Below are 17,295 nucleotides of genomic sequence, written 5' to 3' on the forward strand. Positions count from 1 at the left end.
AGAAGTTCCTGTTTCTTTAACTACAGTTTACATATGGGTCTGGAAAATTCAGAAAATGGTTTCTCTCCCTCTCTGGGGATTAGGGAAATTTTTATGTCAAAACTACCCTTCCAAAAAGTTATAAGGGCTCTGAATTTGGGCTAAGATTGAGCCTGGGCAGTATAATTGGAATGACCCATATGCTAGCAAATTGCCTTCCATGGGATACCTTTTTCCTACCTCGCATCAGGCTACTATACCTTTTCACACTAGGCATCCTCTTTCCAATCCAGCCCTTTGCTGATATTGGAGTTCCTGTTTGTATGAATGAATATGTTCATTCATTCATTCGTTTTATAATTATTTTTTTTAATCACCTATCATATTTATTACCTGCTATGTGCCAAACCGTGTTCTAGAGGGTAAATGAATTACATTTTTTCCAGACCGAAAGACAACTCTGACTCCCCCTCTACTGTACAGCCTCTTCTGAAATCAGACTTTTCAACGAAGTTAATTCTCTAGCATTTCTGGTGTGACATCTTATCTGAAGACATTGTTTTGAGCACAGTAAAACATTACTATATTCTGTTAATTTTGTTCGATACACAATCTATCTGTTCTACTTCAGAGATCTGAAAATGGTTAGTCAGCTAAGGCAGTGGTTCCCAACTTTTTTGGAACCAGATACTAGTGTGCCTATGAGAATCTAATGCCTGATGATCTGAGGTGGAGCTGAAGTGATGATGCTAGCGCTGGGGAGCGGCTGCAAATGCAGATGAAGCTTCGCTCTCTTGCCTGCCGCTCACCTCCTGCTGTGCAGCTCTGTTCCTAACAGGCCATGGACCTGGTACTGGTCCATGGTAGCGTGGTGTAGGGGGTGGTTGGTGACCCCTGAGCTAAGGAGTGCTTTTAAAAACAATCAGCAAATATTCAAATAATAATTTACACAAGATCTTGTGCTAGGTGCTATACAAGGTACAGTCTTTGACTCTTTTCTCTATATATTCTCATCAATGACCTTACCTCCACGACGTCTATTCAAATAACTTTTAAATCTACCAACTGCAATATTTATCTCCTCTTAAACTTAAGTACTGAATTTCCCAATGCTACTGGATATTGGAATAATACATAAAACTCAAAATGTCAAGAAAGCAGTATTTTTTTCCCTACCACAGAACTATTATTTTACCATTTATGCAAGAATTTAGAGGAGAAGGCTGGAGGGATCACATTTAAACAGTCTATTTTAGTAATTCAACCTTGAATTACATAAAATTTAAGCTTCAATGGTGAACATGAAATTAAGAGACAATTCTAAGAAATTCTTCAGGTTAAAATGTAGATGAGGAATAGTATTAAATTGCATTGTGTTTACCATGATTTGAATATGAAACCAAGATTTGGAGCTTTCATAACAGGAAGTTAATAGTCTTTGTTATTAGTAAAATACACTATTTGGAATTTGAGAGTATGGTGAATCAAGTTCACTTAAATGCTTTTTTTTTTTTGGATAGTAGCCAATTTTTTTTTTTTTTTGGAGATCTTGTACCCTTTACCCTACCTTTCTACAACTCTAGAGGTAGACAAAAAAAAGAAGGCAATATTTCTGGATCATTTATTTGGCTCCTGTCTAATCATCAGGAATTTCCCCTACTTTACAGATGGGAAAGACCAGAAGACCAGAGGTGCTAGTCACCACTTACCTGCCCTTCTAGTCATGCTTTATAAGGCTAGCACCTAGTTCAGGAGTTTTCAACCAACAGGGAGACTAAAAAACTATTCCCTAAATATATAAAATGATAGAGGACATGATTCTGTGCTAATGGTGGCCAGTTACCAGTGACAGGAAAGGAAAAAATAAAATGGGGAGAAATTTGGAGTCAGTGGCAGAGGAATAAAAAAAGGCAGAAAAACACAATTAGAAACTTAGATTCACACACAAACATACAGAAGGAGATTTGCAGGTTCATGGAGACACAGACTTTGATGTGATTTGCTTCCGATTATGTGGCCTTTACATCCACCGTTCAAATACTTTGGCCCCAATTCTGCCCGTAGGTACATACCTCATATATTCCTAACCTATAAACCTTTTCTTACACCCTTCTTTCTTTCTACACCTTCCTTTTGGCCTCACTTTGTTATCTCAGTCTCAATCTCTCCCTTCGTTCCTTTCTCCTTTCTTCCCCCTCCATCTCCCTCTCTCTTTCCTCCCTTTGTCCTTCTGTTTCTTTATCCATTTATATGCCTCTACTGTGAAGCCTTCATTGCAGTCATAAGAATTTAAAGTTTTCTCTGCCTTCAGTGAACCTTTCCAGCACTTGTTTTCTGTTTACCCATCTAGAATCAAGTGCTGGTTTTATCACTAGCTATAGTTTTCAGTTTTAGGCTATATTGGGAACTTTTGTGAGAAGGTGGTGTGTCTTATACTTACCATGTGAGCACTGAAGGAAAAGTAGGATGGTTTGCATAATATTACCCTGGCCATATCAAACAGCTAGTGATAAGACTTACGTAAGTATAGTAACAGGTAGATATTCCCAGCATACTTTGATATGTCTATAAAATCACAAAAGCATATAGGGGGTTAGCAGAAGGCAAAGGTAAATCTTTGGAGAGGCAGACACCCATGGTTAATGAAGAAGTTCATTTTAAAAAATGATGGACTATGCCTTCCTTTTATATTAGAACAGATATGCTCTATTCAACAGCTCATTTGCTGCTTTTGTAGCTTAAAAGTTTTGTTTATGTTCTCAATTTTTTTTTCACATTCTCTACAGGTATCTCAGTGCCTAATCTGTGCCTGATATTTGTATTCAAAAAGCAGAAAATAAATATAATTAGAATTGTTAATAATTTCATTTCATTGTGTGTGTTTATATATGGCCATGTGTGTCTACTCCCCCTCCCTCCCCCTCTCTCCCAGAATTCATTTGGTGAGTGAAAACTAGTGAAATGTTTTGGAGTTATAGGAAATTAAAGACTATAGTCTTATGGTATAGGAGCTATACCATAAGGAATAGAAAATATATACCAATACTGTGAAACAAGTAATGAAAACCCAAGTTGAACTGTTTTGAAGAAAACCAATATGTAATTCTTGAATAATGTACTTAAAAGTAAGTTCATGTGATTTTACCATAACCTAATTATTGAACATCAACATTCTGTTAAGTAGGTGAAATTCTTTAGAGCATATATAAATATTTTGCATATATTATGAATAGAAATCATAGGTTTAAAAATAATTAAATGCTCAGTCAGAGCTAGTTCTCTGACTTCAAACAGCATAGTAATAGGTAATTTTTTAGGAAATGTAGTTTTCTGTCATCATGTACATCTTTGATCTGTGACCCAGACATTCACTCAACTCAATTTCATATTTGTAAATTTTCATAGTTTGCCTCAGGGGCAGATTTTTGGCAGTTTAAATGCTGTTGTTGACTAATGATTATGCAGTTAACAAATAGCAACTGTTTAGCTTCAGTAATATTATCTTAATGCTGTAAAGATGATTTAAGTTATTTAAAACTGAACAGTTTTTTTAAACTTTGATAAAAATATTTTTTGGAATGTCTAAACCTAACAAAAATATTTTTTAAATCCCAGACAGAACTCATTTTATGCATAAATTTTACAGTATTGTCTATAAAATGATCCCCACTAGAGAGAGAAATAACTGGCTTTAAATATTTATTCCTATAAAACATTCCTTATCTTACAGATGAGCTCAGTGAAAATGTTGAAGCCCCGTCTCAATAGCATTCTTTTTAAACTCACGTTTGAAGAACACATAAACAACATCAAGCCAAGCATCATAGCAGTAACTCTTGCCTGTGAAGAACTGAAGAAAAGTGAAAGCTTTAACAAGCTTTTAGAGTTAGTTCTTCTAGTTGGAAACTACATGAACTCAGGCTCAAGAAATGCCCAGTCTTTGGGTTTTAAGATCAACTTCCTTTGTAAGGTAAGATAACATTTTATAATGCTTATTTACAACAATAATTTTGTCCATGAGAGAGGTCACTCTAAATAGCAATAGTACATAAGTCAAAAAAAAAAGTATGTTTTAAAAGGGGTGAATTTTATCATATGTGAATTATATCTCAATTAAAACAGATAGATGATTTTTTCAAGATCTTACTTCAGTAAAAGCTCCATGACTGTGCAGATTCTTTTGCAGTATAGTAATGAACTCGGCTCATCGAATATTACTGGAGTTTGTAGATCAAGAAAATTTGCTTTCATAAGGCAGATACAATCTTGTATTTCAGTCCCTTTTACTTATTTTATGTCTCTCCAAAAAGTATTTGAGGAGTGAAATTCGATGAATAGCCAGAAATTTATTTTTGAATGTGCTTTGCTTATTCTACCCTAAGAGAATGACATTCTTTATTGTTAAATAGTGTGTTACTAAACTTATATTAGGTATCTAGTGCATTTCCAAATATTAAAATATCAAGTGACATTTTATTGTTTAATTTTCTACTGTTTTATATATCATTTTTGAGATTTTTAACTTTTGTGGAAAGTAAACAAAGAAAGAGGAGCATACAAGTGCTTGTGTATATCCATTTCTAGACTAGAGCAAACTACCTTATTCAAGGGAAAGATCTATCTGTTACAGAGAAAAAAACTGAACAGACTGAGATGAAGGCCTGTAAGAAAGCTGGAGACAAAAATAAATCTGAAAACAAGCGATATATATTTGACATCTCACCATTTCTTCATATTTTTTTTCTTTCATATCTGAAAACATTGCAGAACTGTGCTTAGTTCTTGAAGTACATTATAATGAGAATCTCAAATCTAGAAATGGATGGAATGGATATAAATTTCTTTTCTATTCATGCATTAAATAGATGTGCATTACATATACATGGACAAACATTTTAATATGTATCAAAAATGATTTTCTCCTGGTAATTCTAGCTCAGATAGACATAACGAATAATATTTGTAGATAATAGGATATATAATGGAATTGTATTTGCTTACTCCTGATTTATTTCTGTGGGATATAAAGAAAGAGAAAAAGATATCCACATTGCTAAATTCTGCCAAAAAAACATTTTTCTTCCCTCTTCTTGTGATATCAGGGGACATGTGAAATTATTTGATAATGCCAGAAAGAATGAGACAATGTTCATAATAAACTGGACTAAATCATAGCCAGATTTGTAGGATAAAACTAAATATTTGACACTTTTGTATTGTATTGCATACCACATACTGAATACTAATAAAGTTGTTTCTTACCAAGATGATACTTATTTAGAGTATATGCTGTATGCACAGTGAGTGACTCTTGAAGTATTCTTGGTTGATTATGAAAGTATCATAAATTAAAAGAAAATATTAAGAATTTCTATCGTATACATATTTCATATTGAATTCAAATAAAATGACATTTAAAACAAAATATCCTGATTAATAAATATGTACCTTTTTAAGTGTCTTAATTTCACACCAAATTAATTTCATGAACTATTTTTTTCGAAGCAAGAATGAATAAGTCATTTATGCACAGGAACAAAAGATTATATTAATCTCACAGAAGGATTTTATAGTTACATCTCATATTTTGGAGAGAGGCTTCTTCCTGTCATCTACCTGTCAAATGAAAGTTCTTCTACACAGCGCTGATCTGACATCTATCGCTAGAGGTATACTCAAAGGATTTGGCATAAAGATTTTTGCCAACTTCAAATAAAATTTTTTAAAAAAAGTAATCTTGTGGGAAATACTATCAAGTAGTAATAGGTGTTCTAAAAGAGAAAGGAGAGAATGTTTTAAAATCTCCCCCTCCCAATTTTTCAGTAAGAGTTTTATCTTCAGGTAAATACTTATTAAAAGAGAGAGAGAAATATCATATGCATGCATGATATTCCCATAATATCTAGGATTAAAAGGATGTTCCTGGAATACAAAGGATTCTGAGTAGACGTAAATGTCTAAAATGACAGACACTTACTGAAGTACACAGGAATAGTTTGCTTAAGTTTGTAATCTTTTCAAATCTGAATCAACTAACTACTGATGTATGATTAGCTGGAATTGCTGTTATATTCCAGTTATTTTATAAAAGATTACTTGATTGATTTTTCTCAGTGATTTTTTTTTTCTTAAAAAATAGCAGAAGGAACTTTCTTTGTAGAATACTGATTGTGCTTTTAAAATGATACCATTTACCCACCTAAATTATTCTACTGATAATTTTCCTTCTCAGTGAATTTAAACCTGCAGTCCACCATTTTTTACAAGAAGCTATAGACTATGTTATTATATTCACCTAGTTAAAAAAGTGCCGTGATATAAACAGTTAAACTTATCTGATGTGTCTTGTAGTAAAGTAGCATTAAAAATTCGGATGAGCACAATTGCCTCCTGTAATATTTGGGAAGAACAGGAAAACAGATGGGTTAACCGAAATGTCAAATATCACTAAAAGATGTCATTACTATAAGTACTACCCTCACTACACAATGCTTTGTTAATTTGCAGCAATGAATTATCTCTTTGTGAGTTACCAAATTAAGGTGCTGAACTGCAGTAAAAATTGTTTCTAGCTAGATGAGTCCCCCCTGTTAGCTTGGCCCGCACTTACCTGTTGGTTATTAAAATTCTAACCAATAGCAATGTTGCACCTCAGGGTCATTTGTTGTTTATGTTTTCAGTATATAATAACGTATATGATATGCATAAAGACAAAACATTTAAAAATACCGAGTACTTCCTAGGTAATAAGCTTTGAGGATATATCAGATAAAGATCTTTCTTTGTCAGCAACAGAAAATGTCTGATTGAAATAAAAAATGGAATTTATCGAGAGGGTATAATGTTGCTTATCCAGAAACTGAGGAGAGGCTGAAGAATTTTGTCTTTAAAAGAACAAGGACTATCGCAGGTTTGAGAATGCAGGGATCAGGAACTAATAGAAAATCTTTTTAGGAAGTTGCCTTTTGGGTGTGTTAGCTCCAACCATTTTTCTCCTTTCCCTGTGTTTCATTCAAATTCTAATTAGAAAGAGAAACTGATTGGCTTAGTGTGGATTACAAGAACAACCCTTGTCCAAGGGAGGACAGATAACCTCCAGGACAGGGACAACCTACCAAGATTACCTGTGGGGGAAGATTGGCCATGCACTAACAGGGGATGTTACCAGAGATGGGTATACCCAAGCATAGGGTGTCAGGTGAAGTGATATCAGGAAAGTTCAAACAAAGGCAGTACAAAAGAGGTGGTTGATACACCAGGAGGATACAAACAATACAGAAGACAAACAGGAATCTCAAGAAGCTTGTGGTACAGTTGCATAGCCAGACAGTATACATACAGAGAATTATGTAATGTCAGAGAATACACTGTTGAAGATTACAGAAAATTAATGGCCATTGAAATTACATTGAGATTAGTAGGACTTCAGAGAAGGGTGAGAATTTTTGGTGATGGGCATAGGGATGAGCGGTACTGGTAAATTGGAAGAGAAGGATCTTGAAGGATAGGCAGAATTTAGTTATATGAAAGAAAGAAGCCATCACCTTACAAGATGGGCGAACACTGGGCTCAAAAACTACATTTTAGCTTCCATTTTGCTAATTACTAGCAAAATTTTCATGGCTAAGTCACTTTCTCTGAACTTGCATTTCCTCATTTGTACATGAAGAAATACAGTGACCCTTGTTTATTTTTATAGGGTTGTTTCAGAGTCAAATAAAATGATCTTTGTCAGACTACTTTGAAAGACCATAATATTAAACAGATGGTAGTAGTTCTTTTTAATGATGGTACACAATTATGAGCAACCGTGTGTTTGATGATAATTAGAAGACCATACTTCCTGGAATATGGAGTATATGTTGGAAACAAATGATAACATTGGTAGGCAGGTTATAAAAAGATTTTGAGTTATTTGTATACTAGTTTGGATACCTTACCTCCAAAACTATGTATTCGTTTTTTGAAAATCATTCAGAGCCTATTTTATAACTTATGAAAGCCAAAAAGCTTTTTCTGCTTTGAGTTAATATCTCCTTCACCAATACTACAGCTTTCTAGTCATTGTAGTTAAACAGAGAGACATAATAAATTATGATACAGTAAGATGATGTGCTTTTGTACAGATGTGAAATGTGTTATACGAAGAGCCTGAAGAAAACATTTAGATTTACTGTGAGGAAAATCTTACTTTAGATATCTTACTTTGTCATTAGGATTGATGTAATAATGTAATTGTGCTACTTTTTCTAAGATTCATAATTTATATAAAGTATGTGTAACATATAAAGGCCTCATTTCGTAGAGGTCCTCACATGGTATTAGTGACAGAATATTACAGACACCACTCAAAGTATACAAAGGAAAGCATCCATCTCTCCCATAGAAATCATAAGAAAGAATGTGAAATAGGTTCAGTTGCATTGTGAAATAGAAGATAATTTACCAAACTATATCATTTGTAAGGAAAATGACTACTGCCTATGGAAGCAAAAATTGGAAATATGTAATCCAAGAGAAAATCTACAGAAGACCTAAGAAAAAAAGTCGTATCTAAGTACTCTAAAAATTTCAGTATCTAAGCATTTTTAGCTGAAATAATGTGGATTGTACCCTTATAAACTTAGAATCTTAGCATCAGAATATATCGAGACTAGCCTCTTCAGTCTGCAGATGACAAAAGTGAAGCTCAGAGAAGTGAAATACTTTGGTTAGTTTATTGGTCAGCTTAGGTTGCCATAACAATACCATAGGCTGGTGGCTTAAACAACAGAAATTTATTTTCTCACAGTTTTAATTTTAGAGACTTGACAGTCCAAGGTCAAGGTGCTAGCCTAGATGGTTTTTGATGAGGGCTCTCTTTCTGGCTTGCAGACAACCATCTGCTTCCTGGGTGCTCCCATAGACCTTTTTTCTATTCAGAGAGAGAGCTGGGGGTGGGGAGGGGAGAGGGGAGAAGGGGGGAAGAGGGGGAAAAAGAGAGTTTAAGAGAGAGAGAGAGATCTGGATATCTGGATGTGGTGTCCCTTCCTCTTATAAGGACACTAACACTATCAGATTAGGCCCTACCTCTTTGACCTCGTTTAACTGTAATTACTTTCCTAAGGGATTACCTCCAAATACAGTCACATTGGAAGTAGGGCTTCGGTGCCTGGATTTGGTGGGGGTACACCATTCAGTCAGGTTCATAAAGCTGGATATAGTGACTAACTATCCTGGTTTGTCCAGGACTGAGGCCTTTACTGAGTTGTGGGACTTTCGGTGCTAAAATTGAGACACTCCCAGGCAAACAGGACAGTTGGTCACTTTAGTTATGAACCTAGAGGTAGGGCCCTGGCTGCTAAATTACACTCCATTTTCTCCTCTTTGTTTAAAACGTAACAAATACCTTGCACGTTGTGAGGACAGTTCTATAACTGTCCACATGTTACTATTTAATTCTCTTTTTTCGAGACTCAACTCATGGCGTTTGAATGTTTATTTTATTCTACATTATATCCTCAGTGTCTATTGTATATGAAGTCCTCAGTAAATTCCTGTTGAATGAAAGCTCAGCAGTTTGAATAAATAAAGGATTTGTTGTGAGTGTTTAGCATAAGTGTTAATGTTTTTTAACTGAGAAAATTTAGTTCCTCACAGATATAAAAGGTACATTTTTACCAGAAAAACTATCGAACATGCAAGTGTAACAGTTGACTATGGTTTATTTGTAAAAACATAAAAATGTTTTATTTGCTATAAATATAAACCAGCAGTTGATCCTCAAATATGGGTTAATAATTAAATATGGGACTATTTAAAACCAAAGATATTCTAGAAAATGACCACTATGGAATTTACTGAAAGGGACCATAGGAAAGATCAATAAATCCTGGTCAATAGTCCACACATTTGGTTGGTGTGTTTTTATAGTTTATAAAGTGCTTTCCTTGTGATTCAGGGAGGTTAATTATTATTAACCCAATTTTGAAAATTAGAAAACTAAAGTGCAATGAGTTTATGTGAATTTTCCAAGATTAAAAACCTACTAAATGTTCAAATTTTGGCTTAAATCTAGGTTTTCTATGTCCAAAACCTTGCAGCAAAGTGCCTCTTATTGCAGTATAACAGAATAGTGATACATAGCTCATTTTGATGAAGCGTTATAGAACCAACTCTACAACTTAACAGTGTTCTGAAAATGAGGAAAATCACATGTGGATTTTCTTGACTCTGGTAGCTTGTAAAATGAGGACTCTCTCTTTTTAAAAAATTCAAATTGAATTAGAAGTAACTGTAGGCATATTAATAGAAAATTTCTCTTCCTCTAAATAAAATTTATACATCCAGGTAGTAGAGACCATATATTTGTAAAACAAAAACAAAAACAAAAAAACAACAAAACAAAACAACACACACACACACACAAATCAATAATATGAATAGTTACAGAGCTGTCACTTGGCTTTGTATGTGTAGTCTCTCAGAGCATTTAAGTATTGTGTAGGTAAGGTTGGCTAATCTTCTCAGATTATATGAATGAGGATCTACTCTCCAGAGAGATGGCTTACCTGAGATCACTCAGTGTCAGAGGCAGAGTTAGAATCCAACTTTTCCTGTGACTCATTGTTTCAGTGGCTCAAGCTATTTTTAGAACTTGATGGTGTCTTTTGCTTCACTGAACTATACTTTTTCCTGACAGTGCTTAGCATTATTTTAATTCGAGGGGCGATGTGGTTGATAATTGACTGAAAAGAAAATTGCTTTGAGGGATATAATTTGTCTTGGAAAAATCCTCTGTAAGGAGACTCTCTACCAGGTCTGAGGTTGGATGAAATGTTGGGTCCTCTTTCCAAACTTTCTTCATTCTCTCTGTTTTTTTTTTTTCCAACTTTCCATTCTGTGAGGCTATTTGCACCAGAGTTTCCAGTTGGTAATCTCTCTGAGTCACTGGTTGTAATCAGTGATATAAGATCCAATTCTACAGCAAAATGCAGAGGCACTCCTTCATGTTACTTTGCATTTTAAAATGGTATCATGTAATATAGTGACACGCTATATCATTTGTTCATAATTCATGACTAGTAGACACAAACATTTCAAGTTAAGAGTTTGTATGTGCCTCATTATATTACACTAAAGCAAAAAACATTCACCATTTTTGACCTCTGTAATAACTCATCACCCTAGAATGACATAAGGACAGGATATCATTCTTAATTTTAAATTATTTTCATTGTTCAGGTTATTTGATGGTTGACCTATATTTAAGTCCATTGTATCTTACTGTATTATGCTTAATGGACTTTCGTCATTGAGAACCACTGAATAGTTTCTTGAGCTTAAAGATAAATGTTGCAGCGTTGTGATACTATGCTAGTGGTGACATTTTAGATTCAGTTTCTATAATTGGGTCATGGTTTTTTTTTTTCCTCTCCTGTGGTTCATCATATAAAATAATATACCAAAATTTGTAATTTTCAAACAGCAAGCATTAATATTACTTAAGTCAACAAGTCCAGACGTGTTTGATTTTATAGAACACTAAACTTCTTTTTTTAAAGAAATAATTCTCTGTGAGATCTTTTCATTCCCATATGTTACTTGTTATATATCCTAAGGCACGTATCATTCAATGCATGTGGATTTGTGCATATAGGCAAATGGTAATATTAAAAGACTCCTTCAGTCATCTAATATCTCCAGTACTCACGATGCTTGGATACCAGCATTGAAATCCAATCCAGAGTCCTCACCTTCAGTCCCCTTCATGTCATTTAAAATCTGAACAAAACATACCCTTCTGATTTTCTCAATTTTCTTTAAAAATGCAGTTTTCTAAAAGTTGGGAACATATGGTCATGTTCCCGGATTTTGTAATCCCATGAACACACTACCATGTGCTTTTCCCTTCAGTTATAAAATCAGCTCTTTTTCTACTTCTAAGATGGAGGATACTCAGTATCTTTATCTGCTTCTATACTATAGTGTTCTTACATGCTTAAGTAGAAAGACTTAATGAAGGTAGTGTATGTTTCTGATTTTAGAAGTGTTTTCTTCTAAGATAGCTCTCTCAGGTTTTCTAAGTGTTCACCATTTTCTAGCTTTGCTCATGTGGAGATGCGCCATATCTTTCTTATTCTCTGTAACCTACATTATGAAATTGAGATGGTAGAAAAAGCTAACTGCTATGCCAGCAGGGGTAAAACTATATGATCATGTTGGACACAGAAATTAACCAGTTTTATAAATGTACTTCTTCAAACTGATATAGTTATGAAAGAATATATCTATCATATTTTTAAATATCTTTTTTTTTTAAAAAAAACTTGAACTCTGATTAAAAGCATCAAACTCAACACCTTTACTCTCTTACTTGCCCCTGAAAATACAGAAGTCTCATGAGCTTATTTAAAGATTTTTCTCTAAGTTGAAATATTCATTAATTTATATTCATTGGTGCGAATTAGTCAGTTAATATGTTAAATATAACACTTGTTTATTTTCTCAGAATTTGATTACATCTGTTTAGGTATTATCACATTTACAACATTATGGGTTGTATGAAAACTTCATTATACTCCCCCCCATTTTGCAGTTTATTAAATTCTCTAGAGAACAGTAGTTTGTAAATATAATTTGTCTGATGCAGACTTGATTAATATTCTTTGTCAATACTGACTCCTTTGGAGGAATTTTTTTTTCTCTCAACATTTTTTTCTGTTTTACTTATATATGTGAAAACTTTCTGTCCTCTAGATAGACAAACATACACATACATTCCATGCCTTTAACTGTGATTATTAATACTGTGAAGCCTTGGCTGCTATTCCTGGTATGAACTATGTTACAGTTAAATGTGCTTCTCATCTATCATGATAATTTGCTTTGAGGGGTAATATAGGACACACTTGCCTCTGTACTAGCTATTCCTAGTTATTGTACTTCCCTATGTAAACACATGACCTTTTCAAAATGGAAGACATTCCAATTATCGAAAGTTTAACATTAGGGGAAGGAGCAAGGAAAGTGAATCGACAGCCAGACCAAGATAAAAAGTGTGTGTGTGTGTGTGTGTGTGTGTGTGTGTGTGTGTTTGTGTTTGTGTGTGTGCGCGCGTGTGTGTGTTTGTGTGTGTATGTGTGTGTGCATGTGTGTGCAGAGAAATGAAGAGAGGGAGGGAGAGAGAATCAGAGACAGAGACTGAGAATGAGGATAAAGGGCATGAAAGAAAGAAATAAGTAGGGATGATATTCATAATTGATGACCAGAGAGAAACAATTGAATTAAATAGTTCTTCTAATAAGTAAATTGACAAACTTGTAAAGAGCATTTAAAAAGTCAGAGTAAGAGTTGCCCAATTATAGTTTTCTGTCTATAATAATTATTAAAATACCCAAAATACATATTGTATATGAAACTATAGTGAAGGGTATAATTTTTTTTCAGTAGGAGACTCACGTGGCTTGGTTTATGACTCATGAAATAAAGATGCATTTCAAGAAAACGAAACAATGAATACCTCTGTTTTTTTTTTCAGTTTTAAAAATTTTATAGTCATACTGATATAAAAAATAATCAACTGAATACTGTGCCATAACTGTTCTTGTCCAAGTCATTGTGACTAAACTGTAATACACAGATTTAGCTATTCTGTTGGATTGTGTGGCTAGTAGAGATGAATAATTCTCTAGTTTACAAAAATAATCTTTTTGTTGTTGTTGTTGGGTTCTTGATGAATTTCCCATATATCAGGGGTGGCAATAAACAATTTCAGCTGTGGAACAGACAAAGAATGATGATTTATGGGACTAGCTGCAGGTCTTACTAGGTTCGCCACAAAGAGTATTTCCATAGAGGATTTAAATGAACCCAGCTGGCTTAGTATTCTGTGATTTGCTGTAGTCATTTTCTGAGTTTAATCTTATGACTGATTTTGTAATTCTCACAGTGGGGGAAAGTTGACAACATGAACAGCATTTAGTGAATATAATTAGTAAGTTTGAAAACAAATGCCTTTTTATTCTATGAAAGCTCTGTTTGAAGAGGATTTTTACCCTGTATGAGGCTATCGTTCAAAAACTATGACTTCTGTGAGTGAATGTGACCAATCACCTTACAAACTGATTTCCCTGTCAAAGGAAGCCATATTAATGAAGACCTGGCATAACTTTAAAAAAGAGGACTGATAACCATGGAAGAGGGTTTATAAAGCAGCAGTTAATATTCAAATAAAACTGCACATATAATTATCTCTGTGATAATTTTAGAGAATCTAAGAACTATTTATATACAGTTGACTCTTGAACAATGTAGAGGTTGGGGGTACAGACATTTGCACAGTCAAAAATCTGTGTATAACTTTTGGATCTAATGTTGGCCCTTGGCATCTGTGAACTCAACCAACTATGTATCAAAAGCTGTATTTTTGTTCCGTGATTGGGAAACCACAGTTAAGAAAGTAAAAATATGGTTTTTGATCTGCAATTCGTTGAATTCATAGATACGGAACTTGCAGATACAAAGGGCCAACTATATTTATTGGAAAAAATCTAAGTATAAGTGGACTCTCCCAGTTCAAACCCATGTTGTTCAAGGGTCAGTTAGTTGTACATATAAGTCTTTTTTAGCTAGTAATTAAGTAGCAAGTTAGCCACATTTATTGAGCACTGACTTTCTGTGGAACCCTGTGCTAGCTGCTTTGCCAGTATAAAAAGAAATAAAACATTCATCTCCAGTCCTTTGGGGCCTTATGAGCTAACTTCCAGATACAGAACATTGTAATTCAAAAATAAGAGACAGAAAGGGTAATAGGGGAAGCAAGGCAGGGTGGGAGGATGGGGGAAGGTGACTTTTATATAATAGCATGCACAAAAAATAATCTATGCTGCCGTAAATACTGGTTAACTAACTATAAGATAATAGCATACTCTGTTCATTGATAGCCCATACTGTAAATGAGTCCCACTTCTTTAGAAAGGAAAAGCACAGTATTAGCCCCATGTACTTTACAACATGTACCTTACTTCTCTCACTCAAAACAATCACTTAGATTTTGCTTTTTTTGACTTCTGTCATGGGGAAAACATAAAACCTTATTATTTCTGTTTTCTTTTTTTCTGATTTCTTTTTTTATAACTGTATTCTCAGAATACTCTTGTTTTTATGTTATAATAAAGGTATCTTTAATACTGCTTCTCATAAGTTTCTACCTACTTTCTAGCATAATTGAATGTTATTATTTTTAAATTTTGAACAAAATCAGTACCTGTTCAAAAACAGTAATATAATGGTACTACTGTGTGACCATTATGTTTGTACCCTTCCTCATTCACTAATTGGGTAAAAAAAATCAAATAATATTTCTTTGAGTAAGAGGATATCATGAAATTTTACAGATAAATAAGAATGAAGGAAGTCACTAATGATGTGTATGAGGGATCACTCTAAGATCTAAGCAACTTACTATGAGGAAATATAAGCTATTCAAAGGCTATTTAGAGAAAGGAACTCAATCTTAAAATTCAAGCAAATAGATAATTACATTAAAACAGTATTTTACTTGCAAACCTATGCTGAGGGAAATGAAGATTTGAGAGAAAGATGCCAATGCACAATGCCAAAGATTTTTCATTATTCACAGCCTGGTCCATTCGAATCCCTTTGTGTTTCCAAACTTTAGCCTTCATGAAGTATATGAGAAAGACCAGGGTACTCGTCAGCTTCTGAAAGCATCTCCTTAGGAAACCTTGTGTTATAATTATTTCAGAAGTGAAATGTGTTCATGATCAAGAGAGATTTGAAATTAACTTGTAATTTTTAGAAATAACTTTACCAAAGTATAACTGACATATAAAAAAATTCACTCATCTTTAGATATACAGTTTGATGAATTTTATTTGTATATAGTTGTGTAGCCTCCACTGCAACTAAGATATGGAATAGTTCCATCAACCTGTACAGTTTCCTCATAACCCTTTACAGTCAGGACCCACTCCCCGCTCTAGGCAAGTACTCATTTGCTCTCTGTCACTATAGTTTTGCCCTTTATCTAGAATTTTATATAAATGTAACTGTTCAGTAATGTAGTCTTTTGTGTTACTTTGTGTTTGATGTGAGTTTTACCTAGCATAATGTTGTGGCGTATCTCGGTAGTTCATTTTTATTGCTGAATAATATTCCGTTGTATGGATATATCACATTTTTTTCCATTCATCAGCTGATGGACATTTGGTTTGTTCTTATTTTTTGGCTGTTACAAATAATGCTACTATTACTATTCATGTACAAGCCGTAGATTTTATTTGTCTCGGATAACTACCTAGGAGTGGGATGGCTGGGTAATATGGAAAGTATAGGCTTAATTTTTTTAAAAAATACTGTTTTCCAAAGTGTCTCTACCATTTTACATTCACACCTACAATTAAATTAAATTAAATCACAATGAGATATCATTTTCTAACCATTAAATTAGCAAAAATGTTAAATTCAGATAGTATCAGATATGAGTCAGAATATGTGTCAAAGAGGACTGCTGGTGAGACTGTAACTTGGTACCTCTATTTTGTAAGATAATTTGGTACCATTTAAATATGCTAAAGATACAATACCCAGAAATGCCACTTCTTCATATATTTTCTAGGTTTATTCTTACATAAGGATTCTGGAGATATGTATAAGAATGATCACAGTATCAAAGGATACTATCAACAGTAAAAAGGCAACCCATCCTCGGCAACAACAAAAACAAACACCTTAATTCAAAAATGGGCAAAAGAAATGGACATTTCTCTAAAGAAAATGGCCAATAAGCACATGAAAAGATGCTTAATATAGCTAATAATTAGGGAAATGCAAATCAAAACACCAATGAAATACCGCTTCATATCCATTAGGATGGCTACTATTTAAAAACAGAAAACAAAAAGTGTTAGTCAGGATATGTTAGTTAGTTAGGATATGAAGAAATTGGAACCCTTGTGCATTGCTGGTGTGAGTGTAAAATGGTGCAGCCATTTTAGAAAATAATAAGGTGATTACTCAAAAAATTAATCATAAGATTACCATATAATGCAGCATTCCACTTCTGGATATGTCCATAAAATAAATGAAAGCAGGGATTTGAGCAGATTATTTGCATACCATATTCATGGCAACATTGTTTACAATAGCCAAAGGTGGGAGCAACCCTAGTGTCTATCGACAGATAATTGGATAAACAAAATGTGCTATGTACATGCAATTAATTATTATTCAGCCTTTAAGTAGAAGGAATTCTTATACATTCTACAATATCTATGAACCTGGAAGACATTATACTAAATGAAATAAGCTATA

General features: G+C 33.7%; 1 protein-coding gene across 7 annotated transcripts in view; it reads left to right on the forward strand.

Annotated features, from left to right (window-relative positions):
• The window catches only part of DIAPH2 (diaphanous related formin 2), a 776,708-nt gene that overhangs the window by 370,461 nt on the left and 388,952 nt on the right, over window positions 1–17,295 (forward strand). For all 7 annotated transcript variants that reach the window (XM_036226378.1, XM_036226383.1, XM_036226380.1 and 4 more), the window contains one exon: window positions 3,710–3,949. In XM_036226378.1, the coding sequence (XP_036082271.1) occupies window positions 3,710–3,949 (240 nt within the window). The remainder of the gene's footprint in view (window positions 1–3,709; window positions 3,950–17,295) is intronic.

Source organism: Rousettus aegyptiacus, unplaced genomic scaffold, assembly GCF_014176215.1.
Source record: "Rousettus aegyptiacus isolate mRouAeg1 unplaced genomic scaffold, mRouAeg1.p scaffold_m13_p_9, whole genome shotgun sequence".
NCBI lineage: Eukaryota > Metazoa > Chordata > Mammalia > Chiroptera > Pteropodidae > Rousettus > Rousettus aegyptiacus.